Below are 23,577 nucleotides of genomic sequence, written 5' to 3'. Positions count from 1 at the left end.
GCGGCCCCAGTCCCTGTGTCATCTACCACTTCTGTCCCACTTTCCCCGTCCGTCACCAGTCCCAGGGTGCGACCCCTGACCCCCAGGCCCTCATCACCAGTGAGTCCCGTGGCTCCAAATGGACAATGTGACATAATGTCTATTATGCCTGTGATACATTTGGAGGGGTCTGTGCAGTGATGGGATCTTTGTTCCTGAGCCTCTGTCATCCCCAGCGTTCTCAGACTTTCAAGGGAACCTTCCACTGTGCCCCAAGAGGAAAGTTTTTCGACCAGTGTATTCAGCCCATGCTCAGGTATGGACGTGGAACTTGACCTTAAATGCGAAAATCATTCAGCCGCTTCAGACAACACAGAGAAGTATGGAGAGATGCATGCTGGGTATTACCCAGAGACAGGGAAAAGAATGAATGGGTTTGAAACCAAACAAAAGTCTGTGACATCATCACAAGGGTGAACAAATTAAAATGGCAGTGGGCTGGACATAGCGCAAGAAGAAATTATCCTTGTTGGACAAAGATGGTACTCGACTGGATTACAAGTGAAATCAGAAGATCAAGACAATGACGAAAAGTAAGATGGGAGGATGAAATCAGAAAATGTGTTGAAGATCCTTGGGAGGCCTTCATACAGCAGTGGATCGACAAGGGCAGAAGATGATGAGATAATAAAATATGAGTAAAGTATATATGTATATATGTATGTATATATGTGTGTATATATATAAAAATAACAACAAAGAGAAGCGCAGGCTCCATAGTGTTAAACTGCATAAAAATAAAGTCCATTTAATATGACACGCAGTCCCTAGGAATCACACTTACAAGATTTAAAAAAACACTGAACATTTGAGAGAAATCTCTATGGGGTACGTCAGCTGGGTTGGAGGGGTCCAATATTATACTATGCCTTGGTATGATACAATGTGTATATATATATATATATATATATATATACACACATATCTAGAGTCATCAGTCACCTCCACATCTCCTTACACCCTTCCAGTTATTATTTCCTTTATTCAGTTTCATTTTTGGTAACGTTTCATTATCACCACTGTTTCGTGGATTCCCCTCTCCGTATTCACTCTCACTGGGTGACCCCTCTATCCCATTTTTCCACAAGAATTACTATATAACATGCTTAACACAGATGTAATAACAGAAAAACAAGACAACCATCTAAGGCCGAGTCCACAGAAGGACAGGCCGCGCTGAGCCGTGAGGACTCTCCGAGCTGAGCCCCTGCATCCTCAATGAGGATGCCTTGAGAGGGGGCTCACGCGAGCGTCCGCAGGCGTGCTTAGGCGCTGGAGTTTTCAGCCGACAGCCAAGCTGTTTTTCAGCGCGCTGTCGGCTGAAAACATCCAATCAGTGCGGAGCTGCGTCAACGTCACCGTGACGTCGGTGCGTCGCGGGCGATTGGCCCAGCGACGTCACTGCCCCGCCTTCCTCAGTCTCCCCCCGCCTCCGATCGCGCCCGCTGGCTCGCCTGCATGGGCATGAAATCGCGCAGATTTCAGCAGGCTCAGCGTCAGCACGGCTCAGCTCGGCTCAACCCTCTATGGCCCCAGCCTAAGGCAGATGATTCAGAGAAGGAATAAACAGACAGGGCAATAAATTAGGGTGACCAGATGTCCCTTTTTTTAGCCATTTGTCCTGGGTCTCGACTTTTCTGGCCAATGTCCCGGTTTTTTTCTGCACTGGCTACGCATGCACGATGAGCGCATGCCTGCCGCGTATGCGCGATCAGCACTTGGCCGCCGCTCGTGCGCATGCGTGATCGGCATGCTCCGATCACACATGCGCATAAGCGACCGGTAAATGCCAATTGCGCATGTGTGGTAGGCACGCATTCATCACGCATGCGCAGTCGGCGCTACCGTTCGCCATGGCAACGCAGCGTCAAATGATTTAGCGGGGCCATGTGATTTCACATGATCCTGCTGTGTCATTTGACACCGGATTAAAGGTAAGATGGGGCGCAACACTGGGGGAGACTAGGCAGGGGGGACTAGCGCAGAAAATTGGCTACCGCTGTTGCCAAGAGATAATGGGGAAAAGCAGGGTTGCAGACCTGTCTGAGACGTGACTGTGCTCACAAGTGGTATTTTTATTTCCTTTGACAGAATTAAATATTTTCCTTTTATATGTTGTAAAGGTTAGCTACAAATGTATGAAACACTTTGATGTCAATTGGGGGCAAAAAAGCACTATATAAAGTTAGAATTATTATTTATAAGTGTCAAATTGTATTTTCATCGGCGAGTGAGAGAACCCAACTTACTTGGGTTTTTTTTTTTCTTTTGAAAAATCTTTTTATTGGAAATTATACAATCTTGTATACGATATACATTGCCTTCATACATAATACAGCATGTTTCTTGATAAAGTATTCCCCCTTGTTCCTGTAGATTACATATATGCACATTTCCATTTTATTTATTAATTCAATAAGAATTTAACTATATAACACTTTAACGGTATATTGTCAACCGTTTTAGCTCTCTTTAACTCCTCTCCTCCTGATGATACACCCTAGCTTGTACTTCGTCTGTTTGTGGACATCTGTTAGTTTAACGCAAACATTTAAATGTGAGAAACACTTTAATACTATACAGTAGATGGTCTTCACCACGCTATTCATCACATTCACCGTCGTCTGATACTTTAAACATTATCCGTTTAACATATTATATTACCGTCAGCGGCCCTGTTGGGTACCTTCCCATCACCCCCGTCTCTGTATTTATTTTTATTTCCAACGTATTGTTACATTAAATGGTACCAAAACTGTGTTTAGACTCCCAACGCTTTGTACCAAATCTTGCTAAACCTAATGTTGGACCCCTACTAGGTATATTTATTTTGCCTAAATGATTATTTAAGGACAGATATTGACATTTTACCAACATGGACAAACTGCTTGGATGTGCATTAAAAACACACCGTTACAAATAAAATGTTTCCTGACTTCACCCATGTATTTATTTTATTTGTAAAACATGGATAAGGATTGATTTCATAGGGCTGCTGCTGCTGCCTGCCACACATCTGCAACATACAGTACACTCAGTCACTCAGATAATGGGAAAGCTTCCAGAGCCTTCCCTGGCACCACACACAGTGCTTGGCGCGCGCACCCCAGCTTCCGTTACCCCCCCTCCTCTATCAGCGCGCGCTGGGTTGCGTCAGACTAGTTAGTGCGCGCGCTTGCCCGCCGTGCAGCCCATCTCTCCGCACGCGCACGCTCGCACGCCCCACCCCCTTTTCCCTCCTCGGTTCCCGCCCAATCCCCCTTTCTCGGCTCGCCTTCTGTTTAGCTTCCGGAATGCTGCATTCTGGGTCGGAGGGGGTAGGAGAGACGGGATGTCGCAGGTGAATATAGCTGGGTGACGCGTGCCCGCGCGCGTACCGACGTAATCATCGGAAAGAACGAGGGGGGAGGGATAACGAGATTGGTAGGAGGAGGAGGGTCCGGGGGGGGCGCACGCCATGGCGACCAACATAGAGCAGATCTTCCGCTCCTTCGTGGTGAATAAATTCAAGGAGATCCAGGAGGAGAAGCTCAACAGGTACGGGGCGGGCGGGTTATTGGCGAGGGCCGCGGGGTGGGGGAGCAGCGCGCGGGGGCCCTGTACGCGGGTGGCCATTAGTAGGCCCGAGGCCTAGTAGTCGCCGTGCGCCCGTCAGCGGCGGCGGTGTGCGCACATCCCAGGCCTCGTCGGCCTTGTGTGCTGTATGTACCGCTGCCAAGCGCCGCACTGTCGGCATTGCGGTTAGGCCTGTGAAAGCCTTAGCAGGTCCACTTATCCGTTTAAGCTGGGGAGCTGGTAAAGGGAAAGCACTTGTGCATGTAACGCCTTTTTTTAACCTGATAACTTTTTATTTTTAAAGATATGATCCGTTGTTTGCTCTCTTGGGTATAGATAGTGGTATTTTTGAGTTTACAGCAGGGAATCACAAAGCTGCTCTTGTAAATAGTCCTCAATAGGTTTTCCGCTGCACATACACATGCGGATGCTTAATGTGATCATTGCTTTTTGTAGGTCTTCGTGCCAGTTGTGGTTAGATCTGCAAAATAACATGCAATAATAAATTCTGTGGAAAACCTTTACACACACACACACACCTATGTAATACTATAAAACGGAAGTATATAGAAGTATAGGTTCTTATACGGTCCATAATATAAATGGGACTGTAACTTTAGTTCCTGCCAGTTTAGTATGTTGCAAGTTAGCCTAACCTAATTGATGTGATGGTTTGTGGACGCTAGTTGCCCCCAGAGCTCCATAATAATAGAGCTAGGTTAGTAACAACTAGATTGTGAAATTACCACAAATTATTTTAGGTGTATTTGCATACCTTCCATACGTTTTACTTTATACTTGTGAAAGCAGTACATATTATTTTTGATACCTTTTTACACTTTCTGTGCTAAAAGTGCCTGTGGTTTGGGTCAGTATTGAAGCGGTTAAAGATGCAATCCAAGCCACCCCCCCACCCCCAACTTGGATTGCTTATTTCAAGCAGCAACCCCCCCTACATTAAAAAATAAACTTTAACAGTGGCGTCCCTCTAGTCTCATTTGTGGTACCACTGTTCCTGAGGTAGTTGTAGTTTTTTTTTCTGCAGCTTTTGGCTCAAACTACAAACGTGACCATATAGTCACAAATAGAAAACGACGATGTTATCTTCCTGTTACACATTCTTTTGGAACTGGGTTCCTGGATGGTGGGGCACCATGGGTCAGCCCAGCCCTCTGGTTCAGGTAAAATATGGTAGTCTATTTACCTGCTCTATTACCCACTTATTTAGCAAGCAATTATTTTCTTCCAGATTATTAGTTGTCAGACAATTCTAGTTATGGTTGGGGTATGAGCTACGCATTTTCATTTATTGTGCTGTAGGGTAACTAAGGCTGATCGTGTCCCTTGTTTACCTAGCTAACTGTTAAACAATGCTGGCCTAGTGATAGCCTGTACCAAAAAATAATAATCACTAGTAGCATGAGTTGCTGCTTTAAAAACATTTCACGTAAATTAAGCAGTGCTGTGCACATGCCCCCCCTTTACGTTAACTTGGGATACTGTGTCCTGTGCCTAAGCATTTCTTTTCACTGCTTGTGCGGCCCAGTCAGTAGTACAAGTGTAAAAAAGAAGAGATATTGTGCTTATAGCGCTAATGTAATGGTAAATAAAGTGTGAAATAAACACTAGTAGTGTATACCAAAAAAACCTATAACTATAAGGTAGGCTGCCAGGATCAATGAGATTAATACAAATCACACAAATATTAACAAAAAATAATCTGACGCCTGAAATGAATCCATAAATATACAGTGGAAAAACCTGACTTTATATAATGTCTCGTTCTGTTGAACTACGGGACTTCTGATGAATACATGGGGTATGGCATGAGAACTCTGCTCCGGTAGGGGAAAAATTGAAATCCTACTTACGACAAGCAAGATTTCATTGGCACAGTTGGTAGTTCCTTTCCCAAGAACGGATGTCCACACCGGGGAACTTGCGGTTCCTTCCCCAGATAGCCGGTCCCACCGCCGCGTGTAACACCACTCTGGTTAGTCCCGCTGATAGCACCTCCTGGGTAAGGCCGCGTTTATAGTGGCGGCGACGCAACCTATGACGTTGCCACTGGCGAAAGTTGCACTTAGGTTTGGAGCGACAAGGCCAGTGACGTCACGAAGGGGGCGGGCAGAGTGGCGTAGACAGTCACTTGGCGACTTTAACTCCCAAAATCAAATTTCAATAGCTTCAAAAAAATTTGTATCTCCGTCGCTCCATGGTATAGTATAAGCGCATGCGACGGATCCAATGTATTTGTTTTGGCGCAACGTCGCCGGGCACTATAAGCGCAGCCCAAGGCTGCTGACCGCTGCGGCCGGCAGCGCGCGGCCGCGGGCCAACTGACCCTTTCCTCCAGTCTGGAGGTCCCCGCTGGCTCCTTCCGACGGGGCTGACTGCGCGCTGTGACGCGTCAGTCGGTCGATGCTGCAAGCTTCTGGTGAACAGAAGCACTGATGCATCACGTGGTGCAGCAGTCAGCCAATGAGGAGGGAGGAAGGGAAGGAGCTGCGGGAGGGAGGCGGCTAGGAGGGAAGTCTGTGAGGCAGCCGTGTCACTGATTTTTAGCCTCATAGACTTCAGTGAAGTTTCCCTGTTACAAATCAGCACTTCTATTAAAATGACATTTTTGTGCCCAGAATCCTCAAAGCGTACAGATTTTGGTCCTTGGAGGTTGTCATCTGCACTGGAAATTTATTTAGTCAGCTACTGTGCTGCGGGTGGGAGGCGGCTAGGAGGGAAGTCTGTGTGTTCAGTGCATGGCTCCCTCCCCTCCCACATGTCTCTGTTTGCCCGGAGCTGCAGAGACCGGTGTGGGGGTGGCAGGGAGCTGCAGAGACCTGTGTGGGGGTGGCGGGGATCAGCAGAGACCGGGTTGAGGGTCGGGGAGCTGCAGAGTTGGGGGGCGGGGAGCTGCAGAGACCGGGTTGGGGGGCGGGGAGTTGCAGAGACATTGCCATGCCCCCCGGCCCATTTTGGCCACGCCCCCTGTCATGGCTGCGCCCCTGACCCGTTTGGCCCCACCCGCTCGCAAAAATGCGCCTTATGGACCGCAAATAGCTTCAAGTGCCTCTCCACGCTCCGCCTGTCTGCAGTGCGGGCGTGTGGTCTGAGGCAGTGGGGCCTTAGCCTAAGGCTTCACACCTCTGCCCGCATACAACCGTCCCGTATACCAACAGCAGTTTTCCACTGTATATTTTTGGATTTGTTTTAGGCGCCAGTCAGTAGTACACTATAATTCCCCACAGCACTTTTCTTTGGAACCTCTGTTTCAACTGCTTTACCCAGACATCCACTTTCATTATTTCTAAGTCAGTCTAAGGCCAGATCTATACTGCGCGCGGCAGTTTTAGTTGGCTGAGGTTAGTCAGCCATTCTATAATGGTGCCGCGCACGCACGACAGGGAGCATGGACCGGCCGACAGGGGGAAGATGGAGAAAATAAAGAAGTTGTGCCGCTACCACAGCTGAAGTGTGTGTGTGTGTGTGTACAATGTTATTAAAAAAATGATTGAAGTATTTATTTCAAAACTTATTTAAACACACACACACACACTGGTTGACAAATCACCAAAAAATCTACTCGCCACACAAAAAAATCTACTCGCCACCTAGTACCAAACGTGTGCTGCTTGGGCCAATATTTACTCGCCCGGGGGTTAAATCCACTCGCCCGGGGCGAGCAAATGTATAGGTTTGTCGAACACTGTATATATATATATATATATATATATATATACATATACATATACATATACAGTGTTCGACAAACCTATACATTTGCACGCCCCGGGCGAGTGGGCGAGTGGATTTAACATCGTGGCGAGCTCCTCTTGGCCCAAGCAGCACACGTGATACTAGGTGGCGAGTAGATTTTTTTGTGATTTGACGACCACTGTATATATATATGTATATGTATATATATATATATGTGTATATATATATATATATATATATATATATACACACACACACACACACACACACACACACACACACACACACACACACACACACACACATACAGTACCTCACTCGCGCACAGTATACACACAAAGTGTGCGACACGTGCATGCGCCTTCTCACAGGTACGCGCGCGTGCACGGCCGCACACTATATAACGAGCCTAACACCCATCAGCTCAAGGAAGCAGTTCATCAATATACCACTAAGTTCCCTATTGCGCTTCATGCCGTTACTTCCCCTTCCACCTTTATGAACCAGTTCTGCCAACATGGTTCCATTAGCCCTTCCAAATAATATATAATGTATATATATATGTATATGTATGTATGTATATGTATATACAGTGCACCATTGCATCCAACCATATTCATTATTTCTGTCATGACTGTTGAATTTTAAAGTTCCTGGCACAGGTACCCTCACAATGTTTCACTTTGCATTCAGAACAATTACTTATTGGTTTTTAGTCAGTGTTGTATATCACCAGTGCACGGACTACACTGGCATTATTCCAATGACATATAGATACTAAACTAATTTGCTGTTTAATTGGTTTGCAACCTTGAATTTAGGACAAGCCCCGTGCCCCAAATGTTAGTCTGCTGCTAGAGTAGTTCATGGTTGCTGTTTCTTTGTAACTGTCGCATTAACAGGAGCCAGACAGGAAGCTGTGTTCATGGGAATATGTACTGTATGCGTGTGTGGATTGAGCGGTTTGAATGTACTCTGCTGATATTAATACAATGTTTTCCAATCTTCATTAAATGTTCTTCGAATATGTTTATTTACCTTAATGGGGAAACATTTGTTAAGGAGTAAGAAAAAGTAAGTTTCGTAATTATGATTTTCCAATCACGCTGGATGACAAATATTATCATGTACTTAAAACGTTCCAACACAATCTTCTGCGCAGTACAATGGGGTCAGAAGATAATGGCAATAAAATATGAATACTTATTGGCAGTGGTCGACTATTCACCCAAAAATCTACTCGCCGAACCAAAAAAATCTACTCGCCACTTAACCCCGCCCCTAGCCCCGCTTTAAAAACAATTTGAATACATTCTTATTAAGAACTAAGAACAACTTTCGTTTTTGACATAAGTTTATTTATTTTATTACAATGAGGGACACGGGGGGACAGGGTGAGGGGCACAGGATGACAGGGTGAGGGGCACAGGATGACAGGGTGAGGGGCACAGGATGACAGGGTGAGGGGGACAGGATGATTGGGTTGGTGACTGACTATTGCCCATAAACTCTTCCATCTGTCCTGCTGCCACACTGTTGCCCTCCTCATGCCCCTCTGCTCCTTCCTGCAGCCTATAACTCCCTTACCTCTTCCCTCCTCCCCCAGGCCTGGCACCATATAGCACCTCTCCTCCCCCAGGCCTAGCATCCTCACCCATCTTCTCCCCTAGGCCTGCTGTCACCCTTTCCCTTCTCTGCTCCCTGCCTCCTCCACTCCCTCCTCCGCTTCCCCCGCCCTCCGCTCCCCCCGGCCGGCCTTCTCCGCTCCCCCCGCCCTCCTCCGTTCCCGCCCTCCTCCGCTTCTCCCCCTCCCCGCCAAGGCCTCATCCGCTCCCCCGCCCCGGCCTCCTCCGCTGCCTCCTCCGCTCCCTCCCCTCCCCCCGGCCTCCTCCGCTCCCTCCCCCCGGCCTCCTCCGCTCCCTCCCCCCGGCCTCCTCCGCTCCCTCCCCCCGGCCTCCTCCGCTCCCTCCCCTCCCCCCGGCCTCCTCCGCTCCCTCCCCTCCCCCCGGCCTCCTCCGCTCCCCCCCCTCCCCCCGGCCTCCTCCGCTCCCCCCTCCCCCGGCCTCCTCCGCTCCCCCCTCCCCCCGGCCTCCTCCGCTCCCCTCCCCCCCCCCCCCCCGGCCTCCTCCGCTCCCGGCCTCCTCCACTGACCCCCCACCCGGCCTACTACCCAGCCTCCTTTGCTTCCTCCCCCCACCCCCCGGCCTTCTCCCTGGGTTAGGGCCGCAGGAAAGGCTGGCAGACCCCGGATCTGGGTTGCGCATGAGCCACCCTCTCCCACCCGCCTTGCTCCTCCAACACCCGGCCCGTTCACCTTGGCCAAGGTCGCCAGGCCCGGCTGCCAGATGCTCACTATCTCCTCAGAACAAACCGAAGCCATGGCGGGAGAGCAGAGGTGCGGCGGTGAGGGTGTCCGGATAAGCGGGCTTGAGGTGTTGCGTCCCGGATCTGACGGAGTCAGCAATAGGAAATAGGTGTCGGAGAGGACGGAGGCTGAGGGGGGCCGCATTGGCCTTAAAGAGGACGCAGGGGTTGCCGCATGGGGAGCAAGGAGGGACCGCGGGACGCAATGGAGACAGGCAGGTTTTTTTTCCAGCACAGAACCGCATGTGCTGCAGGGACGGCCATGAGTGAGTCGTCAGGGGGCAATATCCAGTCGCCAGGGGCGTCCAGGCGACTGGATTTGTCGAACCCTGCATAGTGTTACAGTAAGTAAGGAGGACCCTACACAGAGGAGCTTACAATATGTATTGAAGAGAGAGTAGTAACACAGGGTACAGTGGGAGAAGAAGGTTGGTGTTCCTGAGAGTTGCTTGGTTAATGAAAGAGTTGGAAAGGAAGTGGGATTGTAGAGGGAGAGCTGTGAGAACAATATCAGAGCAGCTGTAACATCGGGAATGACAGGTAACAGCAGCAAAAGTCTTGCAGCCACTAACGGCCTTTGCTGCTGCTCTGTTATTTCTAAAATGGTCTGAGGTGAAGAAAGCTGAATCGGACACCCACAGCACAGAAGTGCAGGTGTTGTTGCAGATTTTCTGTGCTTTGTGTCGTACGTCTATCTTAAAATGTCTAGATGATTAAAGTGTGCAAGTTTGTTATAGTATACTGAGCACATGCTAATACCAGTCTGTCTAAATGTATGGCTGTCGGTTTAGAGAGGGTAAGGAAAATTGTCTGGGAAAACAGATTCTATAATCTGCATTATTGGTTAATTTTATGGTAGGACAAGAACAAAAATTCTCACGGTAAAGATATTGAAATGTGTTGTGATATTGATATTTATCACGATAACGATCTGTTTCCAAAAAAAGACATTAGGTTTTTAATCAATGTTAAAATACCATGTAAAACTTGGAAGGTATTTCATTTTAACATTTATTGCAAGTTGGTGTTTCTAAATCGCAAACCGATTCTTCGGGGAAACAGGGTGTTACGATCATTGAGGGCTGGAGAGTAAAGGATGGGTGCCAGGTTGATTTATACATTAGCAGACATGCTGCCACATCTTAAACTGCATGTCAGACTGTCCCTGAAACCTAATGGACTCCAATGGGTGACTGCCAGTGTAACAATACTGAGAAATATAAATATCCACTTTTTAAAATTAACGTGATATCGCTATGCTGCCTGTATATTGCACAATTTTCGTTTGGTTTCATATTCAGGAAATTAACAATCCTCATCAAATGTTGTTATATTTGCCTGTAAATGCAACTTTTCTTGTGACATGGATAATAAGAAACACACCAAACCAAAAGACCCTGTGTACTATCCTTGTGCGTCCTTACATGCTCCGTATAAGGCCGCGCTTATAGTGCTGGCGACGCGACCGATGACGTGACCGTCGCCACCAGCGAAAGTTGTAATTGGATTTTCATCGACTGTTGCCAATGACGTCACCAAAGGGGGCGGGCTGTGGTCTCTGGTTTAGAGACAGTCACATGTGGCGACTGTCTCTAAAAATATCAAATAGACACAGCTACCAAATTTTGTCGCGCTTACTATAAGTTACAAGGCACTTTAAGCGCAGCCTAATAATGTTACAACATAACTTCTATTCTGCCAATTAAATACTGTACATAAAAAGCTTTGTAAGTGGGAATCCATTGAATAGTAGGAGTGGACATGTTTTTGGATAGTAGGATCACATATATATACACATTATATATATACACATACATACAGGGCACATGTGTTTGGTATGTTTTGTAGTTGCATATCCCTGTCATCACCACCATTTCCTGATACATTACAATCTGATAATAGGACTGGGGTTCTTGTGCGGTTATGATCCTGTGGCTTATTTCTCTCTCTGGTGACGTCGGTAGTGCTGGAGACAAGGTAGTGGAGGGGGGGTGAGAGCAGGCAGTGGAGCACACAAGAAAAAGTTTGCGCACCCCTGGGTTATTGCATCAGAGCATGTGTGTGATCCCATTCATGTCAATGGGAGTTCACCTCCATTACATGTATTAACCCGTAAAAAAGCTTGCTGATAAATATAGGGGTTTAACTTTAACAAAATAAATCGATTAATTATTCTGTGCTAACTCAGCAAAGATCCTGCTTCCCAGGGTTCACTGCAATCCTTCAGTCAGTGTATCTCAGCAGCTGCAATGTGTTCTTATATTACTAAGGTAACATGATATTGTTAGTTTGCAGCTCAAACTGCTGGTAATATTGGCAACAAATTATGACAAACAGGAAAGTGTTCCAAATATTTTGCACTGCCGGTGAAGAAAAACCTGCTATAGAAAAAAAAATGCTCTGTATATTCAAACTCATTAAAAATTATATTAAAGGCGCAATCAATGCAGTTTGTTCCCCCTAACAAGGGGTTTCTGGAGGCGAACCCCGTTAATTTCAACTCTGGAGCCTCTACTTCCTGAGGTACTTACCTCTGAATGGCGTGCCATATCTTTGCAGTTTTCTACAGTTTAAACCTCCCTCATCACATGGGCCAATAGGAAGCTGCACTGGATGACATCATGACTTCCTATTGGCCTGCAGGGCCCGGGAGCATTGAAAAGCAGCCAGAACATGATCCCTGGAGTGGCAACCAGCCTATGGAGCTAAGTACTTCTGGGAACAGGGGCCCCCAGAGCTGAAACTGCTTGGATTACTTCTTTAAGAGTTTAATCTTTTCTTTATTTTTTTTAAATGTAGTATCTATCTAATACTACACAACTGATTTTATTTAAGAAAACGCACGTAGGACATGGAGTGCTCTTTTAATGTATTTTTTTTTTTATTGATTTTGTAACGTAAACATACGAGTTCACATAAAGAAAAAGGGAGGTTTGGGTGACTGTATGTACAGGTAATAGAAAATTAAGAGGTGAGGGGCAGGTGGTTCCAGGGATTCCCAACTCAAATCAATGGTACAATTACATTGGTATGAATTGATAAAAATAAAAGATTCATAGTGCGAATTACAATTCGGGTAAACCCAGGTAACACCACCTGGACCACACTATTCCGGGGGGGGTTGTAAGGGCCCTAGTATCTGACAGGTTTTGATTCTATATACTTGTAACCGTCAGCTGCCCTTTACAGGGGGGAGGTGGCACGGACAGGCTGAATGGGACGTTTGACGCGGGCAAAACGCTGCCGGGACACTTCGCCGTGATGTTCGCTCCTGCGTCCGACTGCCTGCTATGCGCCGTGCACCCAACAAGCCAAGCCAGGTCTACTGCTCTGACAACTGCATGTTTAAATGTCTTGCTCGGGACTGCTACACTGCCTAGAAAGGCTGCTCAGACGCGCCATCTTTAAATGTCCCGCACGACATTTAAACATTTGATTGTCATAGCAAGCGGTCAGGCACTGCAAACCTGGCTTCTTGATTTGGGCATGTGGCAGACGGCAGTCGGGCGCAGGAATGGACATCGCAGCAAATTTAAAATTTTCTTTTCCCGCCTCCAATTCCACCCATCTCCTAAGTGTGGCGTCAGCTGTTCAACTGGCTTAACTGTTGTTCTATAGTATGAGTTTATACATGGAGGACCAAGACCACCAGCCTCCTTGGGCGTACTGAAGATAGTTCTACTAACCAGAAGTTTTTTGTTTTTTTTTCTTCCCCACCCATATAAATGTGTAATATTGGATTGTAAATCATTAATGGTTCCCTGTGGGATTGGGAGAGTTTGAAACAGATTAAGTATTCTCGGTTGAAGTCATTTTAACAGTGAATTCGTCCTATCCAGAATATGTTGTGTGTAGCCCATTGGGAGAGTCCGCCCTTAAGTTTCTGCAGTAAGAAAGAGGAGCTAGTTATATTTGTATAGATCTTCATATTTGTTAGTTAAAAAGAACCCAACGTATTTTATGACTTGTTTATTACACCAATTGAACCTGAAATTTAAAGATATCAATTTGGTGTCTGCATATGAGAAATTAGTGTTCCGATTTCCTAATGTTAATTTTGAAAACGGACAGTTTATTAATAGTGGATAGCTCGTTGAACAGATTAGGGAGGTGAGGGGTCTGACTAAGGAGAGTAAAATATTGTCTGCATACAGTGAGATTTTGAATATGTGGGTCCCTACTTGTACAACCCCTATGTTGGGGTTATCTCGAATGTGAGAGGCCAGAGGATCCAGAGAAAATGCAAATAGGAGGGGGGACAAGGGGCAGCCCTGTCTAGTTCCGCCCTTAATTGGGAGGGGATCAAACGCTGTGCCTGAGCATATTACGCTTGCTTGTTGCTTTCTAGGATTGCCTGGAGAAATCATCCGCTTAGGCCTGAGTTTCTGTCATATAGCCCCAGTTCACTTTGTCAAACGCTTTTACATCATCCAGTGATGGTAAAGATATGACTGCTGTTTGTTTATCGATTGCAGTGTCGTCAATTGCTCTTCTAGTATTTTCTGCGGCTTGGCGACCTGGCATGAATTCCACTTGATCAGGGTGGACCAAGTCTGGAAGGTATTTGTTTAGCTTAACGGCCAAGATCTTAAAAAAAAATAATCTTCGTCAACATTTATCAAAGAAAGCGGCCTGTAACTAGAACACGGAGAGGCATCTTTTCCCTCTTTTGGTGTAAGAGATGTGGGCCTGTAACATAGTTTGGACATATGGCTTCTCCTTCCATGAAAGAGTTATATAGCTTTAAAAGTTAGGGGTCGTGTGGAACAGGCGTCTATTTTAAGTTTGTGCCAGCATGGTATTGGCTTTCTCGAAAAAAGTACATCTAGTCCATGTCATAGCTGCTTCTGAAAGGCAAATGTTCAGTTATCCTGTCTGTATGGTAAGATCTCTTAGAATCTGTTTGATAGGGCTCGCCTTATGAGCCGTCTCTAGCCTATGGACCTCTTTACTCAAGAACTCTATTCTGGCTAACCTCTTTTTTTTCTGATAGGAGGCCGTGCTTATCAGACAGTTTCTTGTGTGCTTCCCACATGGTGTGGCCAACGAGGGTATAATTCCAGTGTCTAGTTGAAAATAGCAGTGAAAAACGATGAATGGTGGTGCACAGCACGAAAGCATCCCAGGCTGGACTGCAGAAGATGACTAAAAATATTTTATTGGCACATATAAAAAAAGTAGCAAGGATGGAAACACTAACGTCAAGGAGTAAAGCATTGTGACTGACTATTGTTCTTTAATAACATCAAGCGACCTGGTCCTGGGGTGCAAAGAATCCCCTATCTCAGGGGTGGCCAACTTCAGTCCTCAAGGGCCACCAACAGGTCAGGTTTTCAGGATCTCCCTGCTTTAGCACACTGAGCCACCTGTGCTGAAGCAGGGATATCCCTAATACCTGGCCTTTTGTGGCCATTGATCTTTTCTGCTCATTATTGCTCTTCTCCTTTAAAGCTGTGACTAATTGGCATAATTAGTTTACACAAACAACAAGAAAGTAGTTAAGCAATTTGTCTGTAGCCGGGTTTGAATTTTTAAAGATTTGTTTCTCATTGTGCTTAAGTATGGCCCGCTTCCACCCCGATAATCTGCTCACGTACACACGAGGGCTCAGACTTATGGGGTTCTTTTCTGTAAATTGCAAATGCATTTTTAATGCCTTCACAGCGTTAACTTTGTCAGCGCAGATGTATGGAAAGCTTATGCTTTCTTTTACCCGCTCATTACTGGGAACTTCAATGTTCAAAGTGTTTTGATGTTCTTGTCACTTCCAGTAAATAGATATTTACGTGGATATATACCTAATGAGCAAAGAATTATAAACCGTTGCGCTATATTTTCTAACCAAACTTGTTTAGTCAATTTCTAGAGAAAAATAAAGTATTGTTACCAGGGCATCTTCTGGGACTGAACTGCATTTCTCGACTCTCCAGAGACTTGCTGAGATTTTTTTAAATAAAATGTTGCCAGTATTTGCAAAGAGAAATAAAGCTTGTCTCCCAGTCGGAGGCTCCAATGTCATCTCAAGATTAGTGTTTGACCGGGTTCTACTTAAAAAAAAAAAAAAAGGGGGGGGTAACGGGCACCCGGCCAAAATCACATGACCTACCTGCCCGGGTACCCGGTTGGCAGTTACCTGGGGGTGGAGGAAGACAGCGGCAACATCTAGGCGGGTCAGCAGAGGTCCTTTGGAGATGGCAGCATCAAAAGTGTGTGTTCAGCCTGCGCGGGAGCTGCAGGACTCCATAGTAGTGTGAGCTGGGGAACCATGTGACCGGAGCAGAAGCGTTCCTATTGGACAGGCGGCGGAACACACACTGCTGATGCTGCCACCGCCACAGGACCTCTGCTGACCTGCCTAGATGTCGCCATGTGGTTCCTCACGGGTGTTCCTCACCTTCCATCGCTGGCCGCAGGTAAGTAATGATGTATTTTTCAGCTATCCTGACATTACCCGGCACCGGGCCCACTTCTCAGTTGCCGGGTCCAGGTAATTTCCGGGTAGCTGAAAATCCGCCGGGTACCAGGTCATTCCGGGTACTCGGTACATCACTACTCAAGATGTTACGACTTTCTATTGGCTGCCATAGTGAGGCTGATCACAGTGACAATAAGGGCATGAAAAACTTAATTTCTCAGGAACGGTGCAGTTCCATAGCGTGAAGTGCTGCGGTTCAGCTGCGTGTTCCTCTTTCACATATACACACTCACATACAGATCCACCGATAAGTTGGGGCAGAGGGCACATTTTTTAGTAGCAACAGTTGAACTTTGAAACCGTCATGTGACCTCCGCCTCACAAAGCTTTCTCTTCTAAAAATTCTAGCTGGCTCCTTGGTTAACATTTTTGTCCACCCCTGAAATTTTTGTGTGTTAAAAGAAGTAAAAATAAAAAAGTATGGGTTAGTGCTTTAATTTATAATTTACTTTTTACAGACCAATTGCAGTGTAGAGTTGAAGTATGGTCCTGGAAATAATGGATTCTTTTGAATTAAATACTAATTTATAATATGGAACATACCTTTTTAAGTAACGTAGCTAGTGCATGAGTTTTCAAAGTCTCCTACGTTTCTATGTGATTTAAAAGCTACATACAGTACTTAAAATATACACGTTCAATTCCATTTACATTTACTGGGTGTTGCCATTTTGTACGTTAAGTATTTATTTGATAACTCTTGATTTGCATACATTCACCTTGTGGAGTGGTAGCTGGATATGTTTTGAGTAGGGGTGTACCGAGTACCCGGAATTACCCGGTACCCGGCGTTCCCCGGCACATTTCCAGCTACCCGGACCCGGCAACTGAGAAGTGGGCCCGGCGCCTGGTAATACCCGGCATCGGGTAATGTCAGGGCAGCTGTAAATAATCTTATTACTTACCTTTCTGAAGATATCTAGGACCAGCAGCAGTGGTCCTGTGGCGGTGGCAGCATCGGAGCTGTCTTCAGCCGACGGGAGAGCTGCAGGAATTCCTTCCACAGCACAGGAGCAGGTAAACAGTGTGTGTGTGAGAGCCGCCGTGGAGCCACGTGACCGGTGCAGGAGACGGAGCGTTCCTGTTAGACAGCTGGCTGTCCAATAGGAACTCTCCGGTCACGTGCTTCCCCGGCGGCTCTCTCACACACACTGTTTACCTGCTCCTGTGCTGTGGAAGGGATTCCTGCTGTCCCCCGCCAGCTGAAGACACCGCCGATGCTGCTGCTGGTAGATGTCACCGCCACCCTGCAGGTAAGTGCCAAACCGGGTACCCGACCGGGTAGAACCAATGATTTTGGCCGGGTACCCGTTACCGGTTTTTTTTTTCCCCACACTACAACACTAGTTTAGAGCACAAATTATCTTGCCATCTGTTGCAAAGGACCACCGATATAAACACACAGACATAAGAAGCAATTAGCCATGTCAGTCCAATCTCATTGGCTTCTTTTGTGAAATGTAATTTTGTCACCAAAGTTCTGTATATGTTGTCTACGTAGCCTATACATTTGATAGAGAACTATGGCCGGAATTTACATAGCTTGATTAGGTGTATCAGAGCGCGATCTTAGGCTAAATACTTTTTTCTTCATGAGCTTTGTGAATCTCCCCATATGCGTCCAGTGGATGTACAAAATAAAGATTTTAGTTGGTTTTAGTTGTACCTGGACACACACTTGGTTTGGTTAGTCAACAAAGATTATTAATAAAACATTTTCAAATTGGAGTAGTGTTGGAAAGTACCTGAAGAAGGGTTGGTACCAATACCTATTTTATTTTCAATTTGTGCATACCTTGAACATGGGCATAGGCAGTAGGTCTCTATATCTGTGAACGGTGGAAACTCCCGAGCTGGGTAAAGTTTCCCTGCACTGGACCATACAGATGTCCCTTAACAATCCTAGAAGTGACCACTGCCTATGATACATTTCATTTAAGCTTTAGATAAAATAAAGCATTTTCTTTTAATATGCCTGACTGATGTGTTCTATCGTTACTTCTGGATTGCTGTTTAATTCCTGGTTTTAAATCTTGCACTCTGGCATTAATTCCAAAAAAAGACGATGTTGAATTGATGGCGTGTTTTTTGGATGACATCTTGAGCACTATCCTAGAACAGTCAAGGACGTTTGGCCACGACCAAAACGCCGCTGGAACACTTCACTGCTAGACATTTCGCTGTGATGTCTGCACGCGACTGCAGTCCGCCGCACTTCTGACCCGAAAAGACAGGTTTGCCGAGCCCGACAGTCCACTCCGACAACTGCACGTCCCACGCTGGGTGTGTGTGGCGGATAGTAGACGGGCGCAGCGGTGAAATGTCAAGACTTATTGCTCGTGGCCAAACGTCCCATTCCGATCCTAGAATTTGTAAGGGTCCTGCAGTTCCCTGCATTCAGACTAGGGAAAAGTTAACATTGGGCTGCTGTAATCTAAAATAATTATTGTGCAGCTATGTAGCATTTAGACAGCAATAACAATCACCCTAAATGTAATAGTCGCACCAGTCGGTGTGTGTGTGTGTGTGTGTGTGTGTGTCTGTGTGTCTGTGTGTGTGTGTGTCTGTGTGTGTCTGTGTGTGTGTGTGTGTGCGCGCCATCGGTGGGGGGAGGGGCGCGCCAGTCGGTGCGGAGGAGGAAGACAGACAGATGCACGCCTGTCTGTCTTCCTCCTCCGTGACTGGTAGGTGCCGACCCCACTGATGGCCTCTTCTGCCAGCAGTGACCTCACTTCCTGCACTGTACTACTGTCACCATCAATCAGCAAGGGAAGTTTTCATGTGGTCGGTGCCGCTAAGGAAGTTTCACGTTTGGCCCGCTGTCAGTCAGTTGAAGATGCCTCATCTAGGCTATTAACATAGCCCAGCCTGGGCACGCGTCGCGCCAACCTGAATAAAGCGCTGGGTTGTCTGCACTTGGGTGTGTATGTGTACAGTTACGTTCAGTGATATGAACACCACAGAACTAGAAAAAGTTCGCAGAAGTACCACTGAGTTTATAACAGAGATCTTCCGTTATGTGCAAAGATGATCCAAATTAGAATGGTTTGCTTTGTAAAAACTGAGAAGGAATATGATTACTACATATTTAGCCATCTTATTTTTACCTACTGATACCGCAGATTATGAAATTTCTTTAGGATTCAATGGCAGTGGTAACATATAATATCACAGAATATCCTACTTTAACATGCCAGCCGGAGCAGTAACCCTGACTATATCCGTATGTGTGGAGACATTAATGAAAGATTTGGCATGTTATTCTTCTGCCACACTAGGGCTTTTTATTGGTTCTTATTTTTTGTGTTAATCTGTGTTGATTTATATGAAATTATATTTTTTTTTAACACTTGCACACTGCCCTATTGATGTACCGTTTTTGTCATGAGAACTGGTACTACTGGGGTCGTTGACATACATGGTACATCTTGCTATAAATGCTTTATTTCCTAGTGGGAGATCGCCTTCACCGCTCAGGTGGACCCTCTTCTGTTCGAGTCACTGAAAGGCTTATTAATACAGTATATAGATTCGTTTTTGACAGCATGTTGTTTTTTGTTTTTCTTAGCTTTGGTTGTCGTGATAAGATTATAGGTTTACTTACCTGATGCTAGTTTATTTTCATTCTTATCTTGATTTTTTTTTGAAGTCCCTCGGTTTTTTTGTAAATCTATCCAGGGGCAATACAATAGTCTTCATTGTTAACCATAAAGGCAGCGAAATCGTGGAATCTACATGGGCATTATGTCTACAGTCGGTGTGTAATGGATTGTTTATTTTGTTTTTTTAAGGGAACATTTTAAGAAGCAGCGCATATTAGTGCAATAGTGCCTTTCTGGGGACAGCCCACGGTGCGCATGGCATGTTCATGACAATCTGCATAGTGGGAGAACTGCAGAACAGAAGATGATTTCCCCTTACATTTCTTATGTCTGAGAATACATGTGTGGGCCATGGGCGTTTTACACAAATTATTACATGCCGCTGGTGCTGAAACGTTGTGCTCCAAGCATTTTGGTGAAAATGTAAGGCTGGTTTTTGTTTTTGGTGAAAATGTAAGGCTGGTTTTTGTTTTTGGAATAGGTTATTTATTGGTAAAGTCGTAATGTAAAACAGAATTTGTTGCAGTGGATTTTGTTCTCCTTTTGGATAATATATTCTAGATATGTTACTCGGTGTAGCATTAAATAAACACGGGTTTAACTATGGATATAAGTATAATTTTGATACTTTACCATATTACAGTATACAACATACTTCATGGATTTAGCAAACAGTTGGACCTTTATAATAAACATTTGCCTACAAAAGATTTTACTTTAAAATATTTGATTCTTGCTTTTTTTTTATAGATAGTTTTTATTAGTTTTCAACGTAGTACAAGTAATAGACATAATATGACAATATAACAATATGACCGTTTAAACAGTCTCATATACTAAGTAGTAATGTTATTAAGGAGATATTCAAAGCACTGTTAGAAAAGCACTACTACTCTGGTTATACTTAAGGTGCAGATAATTTAGGATCCAGCCTATTTCGGTCCACATTGAGGGATCAGCTCTTTATGATATATGTGTGTGTATATATATATATATATATATATGTATATATGTATATATATATATGTATGTATATATATGTACAGTGTTCGACAAACCTATACATTTGCTCGCCCCGGGCGAGTGGATTTAACCCCCGGGCGAGTAAATATTGGCCCAAGCAGCACACGTTTGGTACTAGGTGGCGAGTAGATTTTTTTGTGTGGCGAGTAGATTTTTTGGGGATCTGTCAACCACTGTATATGTATATATATGTATATATATATACACATACACCACACACACACACACCACACACACACCTATACACACATACACACACACACACACACACACACACATATATATCACTATGTGGGGGGGTGAAAGAAACAGAAAGAAGACGACAAAGAGGGACTGGAGGAGGAAAAAAAGAGGCGGGGTGATGGGTGTAGGTAAAGGGGGTCACCTCTCCCCCCTCCCTCCACAAGCGCCTCAGATATCTGTTTATAACAATTTTTATTTTGTTTTTGGCATATTACAATTAATTGATTTTCAGCCATGGGTTCCATGTTGTATATTTGTCGGTCGAATATTTTCCATCAGCATCACCTCGGTTAGTCTTCTTTCTACTGTTCACCTTGAGGGGGATGCTACTTTCTCCCAGGACGGCGCACCTAGCAGCCGTTAGTATAAATGACACTAGTCGTCTCATGGGCCGGCTTATATCTTCAACTGGTCTTGCCAGGAGAAAAGTCAATGGCTCCACAGGAATAGAAAGATCTGTTACATCTTTAAAATGATAGTTTGAATAGTGGCCCAATATTTCTGAATATCCAGACATGACCACCAAATGTGAACCGTGTTACATCTGCCCACAGCCCCTCTAGCACAAATCTGATGCTGCCGGGTAGATCTGCCTCAGACGACTCGGTGTGAGATACCAATGAAATAGTATTTTGTAAATATTCTCTTTGATAGTGGTACAGATGGAGGTCTTTGCAGCAAACTCCCAAATATCCTCCGTCATCTCTATCAATTTCTACATTCAGATCGGCCGCCCATTTGAGCATGTGATTTTGATCGGGGGAGTCCACCGTGGACTCCATACCCACAAAAAAAGTACCTCTTCTACATAGTGTCTCAAAGTTTGAGTGAGGAGGAAATTCTAATTTTGGGGGGATTTTTTTGCAGAACATGCCGAATCTGTAAATATTTAAACAAAGAGAATTCTGGTGTCTCGTATCTAGTTTGTAGCTCCTGGAAACTAAGACATTTCCCCTTATGTAATAAGTCGGCAATTGTTTTAATGTTTCTATCTTTGAATTGGTCAAATTGTTTAGTATGACATCCTGTGGGACAATTTGGGTTATCAAAAAGTGGGATAAGTTGTGAGATGGTTGATATTAACTTGAATTTGCTCTTTGATTTGTTCCATACTTCCCGTGTGCACCTCATCGTACCTAGCTCAAACAGTTTCATCTGTAGATCCTTTTTTTCCTGGGCCCACAGTGACGTTTGCAGAGAAGACGTTCTGGCGTACTGAGATTCAATAGCCAACCAGCAAGAATGTACTAGGTCGGCATTCCACACTACTACTTGTAATTGAGCGGCTTGGTAATACTTTAAGATGTCTGGGACCCCCAAACCTCCCTTTAACTTCGATGTTGGCATGACTGATCTAGCTGTCTTGGGCCTTTTGCCCTGCCAGATATAATGGAATATTTTATTTTGTGGATTTTTTCATTTGGATCCAAGTATCCTGACTGGACGTGTCTGGAAGTAATATAATAATCTTGGAAGTATATTCATTTTGACGGAGTCTATTCTTCCGATCCAAGACACCTGGAGACCTTCCCAACTCGTCAAATCTTTTTTTAATCTTGTCAAATAGTGGTGAGTAGTTGCTTTGGTATAGAGAATGGTAGTGCCTGGTCATATTTACTCCCAAATATTTAATGAGGAACTTCATCTGTAGTTAAAATTCAGCTTTAACAGCTTAACCTCAGGGTCCGGGGGAGATTCAAACTTAGAGCCTCTGAATTATCATTATTGATTTTATACCCTGAAAGTTTTCAAAAATCCAATAGGGTTTTTTGTAGATTGGGCAGGGAGGTCTGAGGACTCATCAATGTGAAGATATCATCTGCATATAGGGTGATAATTTTTTTTTTTTTTTTTTTAATCTGGTGCTCTATATAGAAAGCAGTGTTTTAATGTTTATTCACAGTTTTAATGAAGTATTTGAGTTTTTAAATCTGTTTACTTAGATCTTTCTGTTCCTTTAGCAAGCTTACTTCTAAAAATAAATATTTGCCATAATTTTAGATACATTTGTTAATTCACTTTTTAGTTATGCATTATTTGATTTTGTGCACCCTGGTCTAAAGACATCTGAAATAATTACCTTAAAGCTTAAATGCATGGTGACAAATCACACAATATACATTTTGTATTGTTAGGATCTATGTGTGCGTTAGTTTTGAACTAAGAAGAAAGAGTGCTTCAAATGTCATGGCAAGTGTAGCTTGTAAAAGTAGTGTTTGTGATTTCAAAAGAGCTCAACGGTGGTCCTCTGATGGCTCTGGTTTTGGCAAAAACTATTAATATGGTGCTGGACTATAAACATGGCCTTCTTGGTCACCAATAGAAAGCTAATGTTGCAGTTTTTCTATTCGCTGCTGGATGGAATCCTGACACTGGCAACCATATTTTACTCAGTTTGCCAGAGGACTCTCGGTGCCTGGGCTTGCCCTTCTGAAGCTGTGGGTACCTGGAAGTTGGGTTCCTTTCTTGTTCATTAAAAGTAATCACGTTTCTTAAGATTTTTTTAAAACCTTTTGTACAATATTGTTTCGCATTGAATGCAGTATTTTATTATATTTACCG

At 44.7% G+C, this 23,577-nt stretch overlaps 1 protein-coding gene across 10 annotated transcripts in view; it reads left to right on the top strand.

Annotated features, from left to right (window-relative positions):
- The first annotated feature begins 3,272 nt into the window (after positions 1-3,272).
- SON (SON DNA and RNA binding protein) overlaps positions 3,273-23,577 on the top strand; it is a 70,018-nt gene continuing 49,713 nt past the window's right edge. For 9 of the 10 annotated variants that reach the window (XR_012800377.1, XR_012800379.1, XR_012800378.1 and 6 more), the window contains exon 1: positions 3,417-3,576. Coding sequence is in view for 7 of the 10 variants with exons in the window: in XM_075593827.1 (XP_075449942.1) it covers positions 3,497-3,576 (80 nt within the window). In the remaining 3 variants the exon portion in view is untranslated. Of the gene's footprint in view, positions 3,380-3,416; positions 3,577-23,577 lie in introns of those variants that run through there. The other variant, XM_075593828.1, reaches the window with a different exon arrangement.

The sequence above is a fragment of the Ascaphus truei genome, chromosome 3, assembly GCF_040206685.1.
Source record: "Ascaphus truei isolate aAscTru1 chromosome 3, aAscTru1.hap1, whole genome shotgun sequence".
Lineage (NCBI taxonomy): Eukaryota > Metazoa > Chordata > Amphibia > Anura > Ascaphidae > Ascaphus > Ascaphus truei.
The sequence above is the reverse complement of the archived record's forward strand: the minus strand, read 5'-3'. Positions and strand labels throughout refer to the sequence as shown.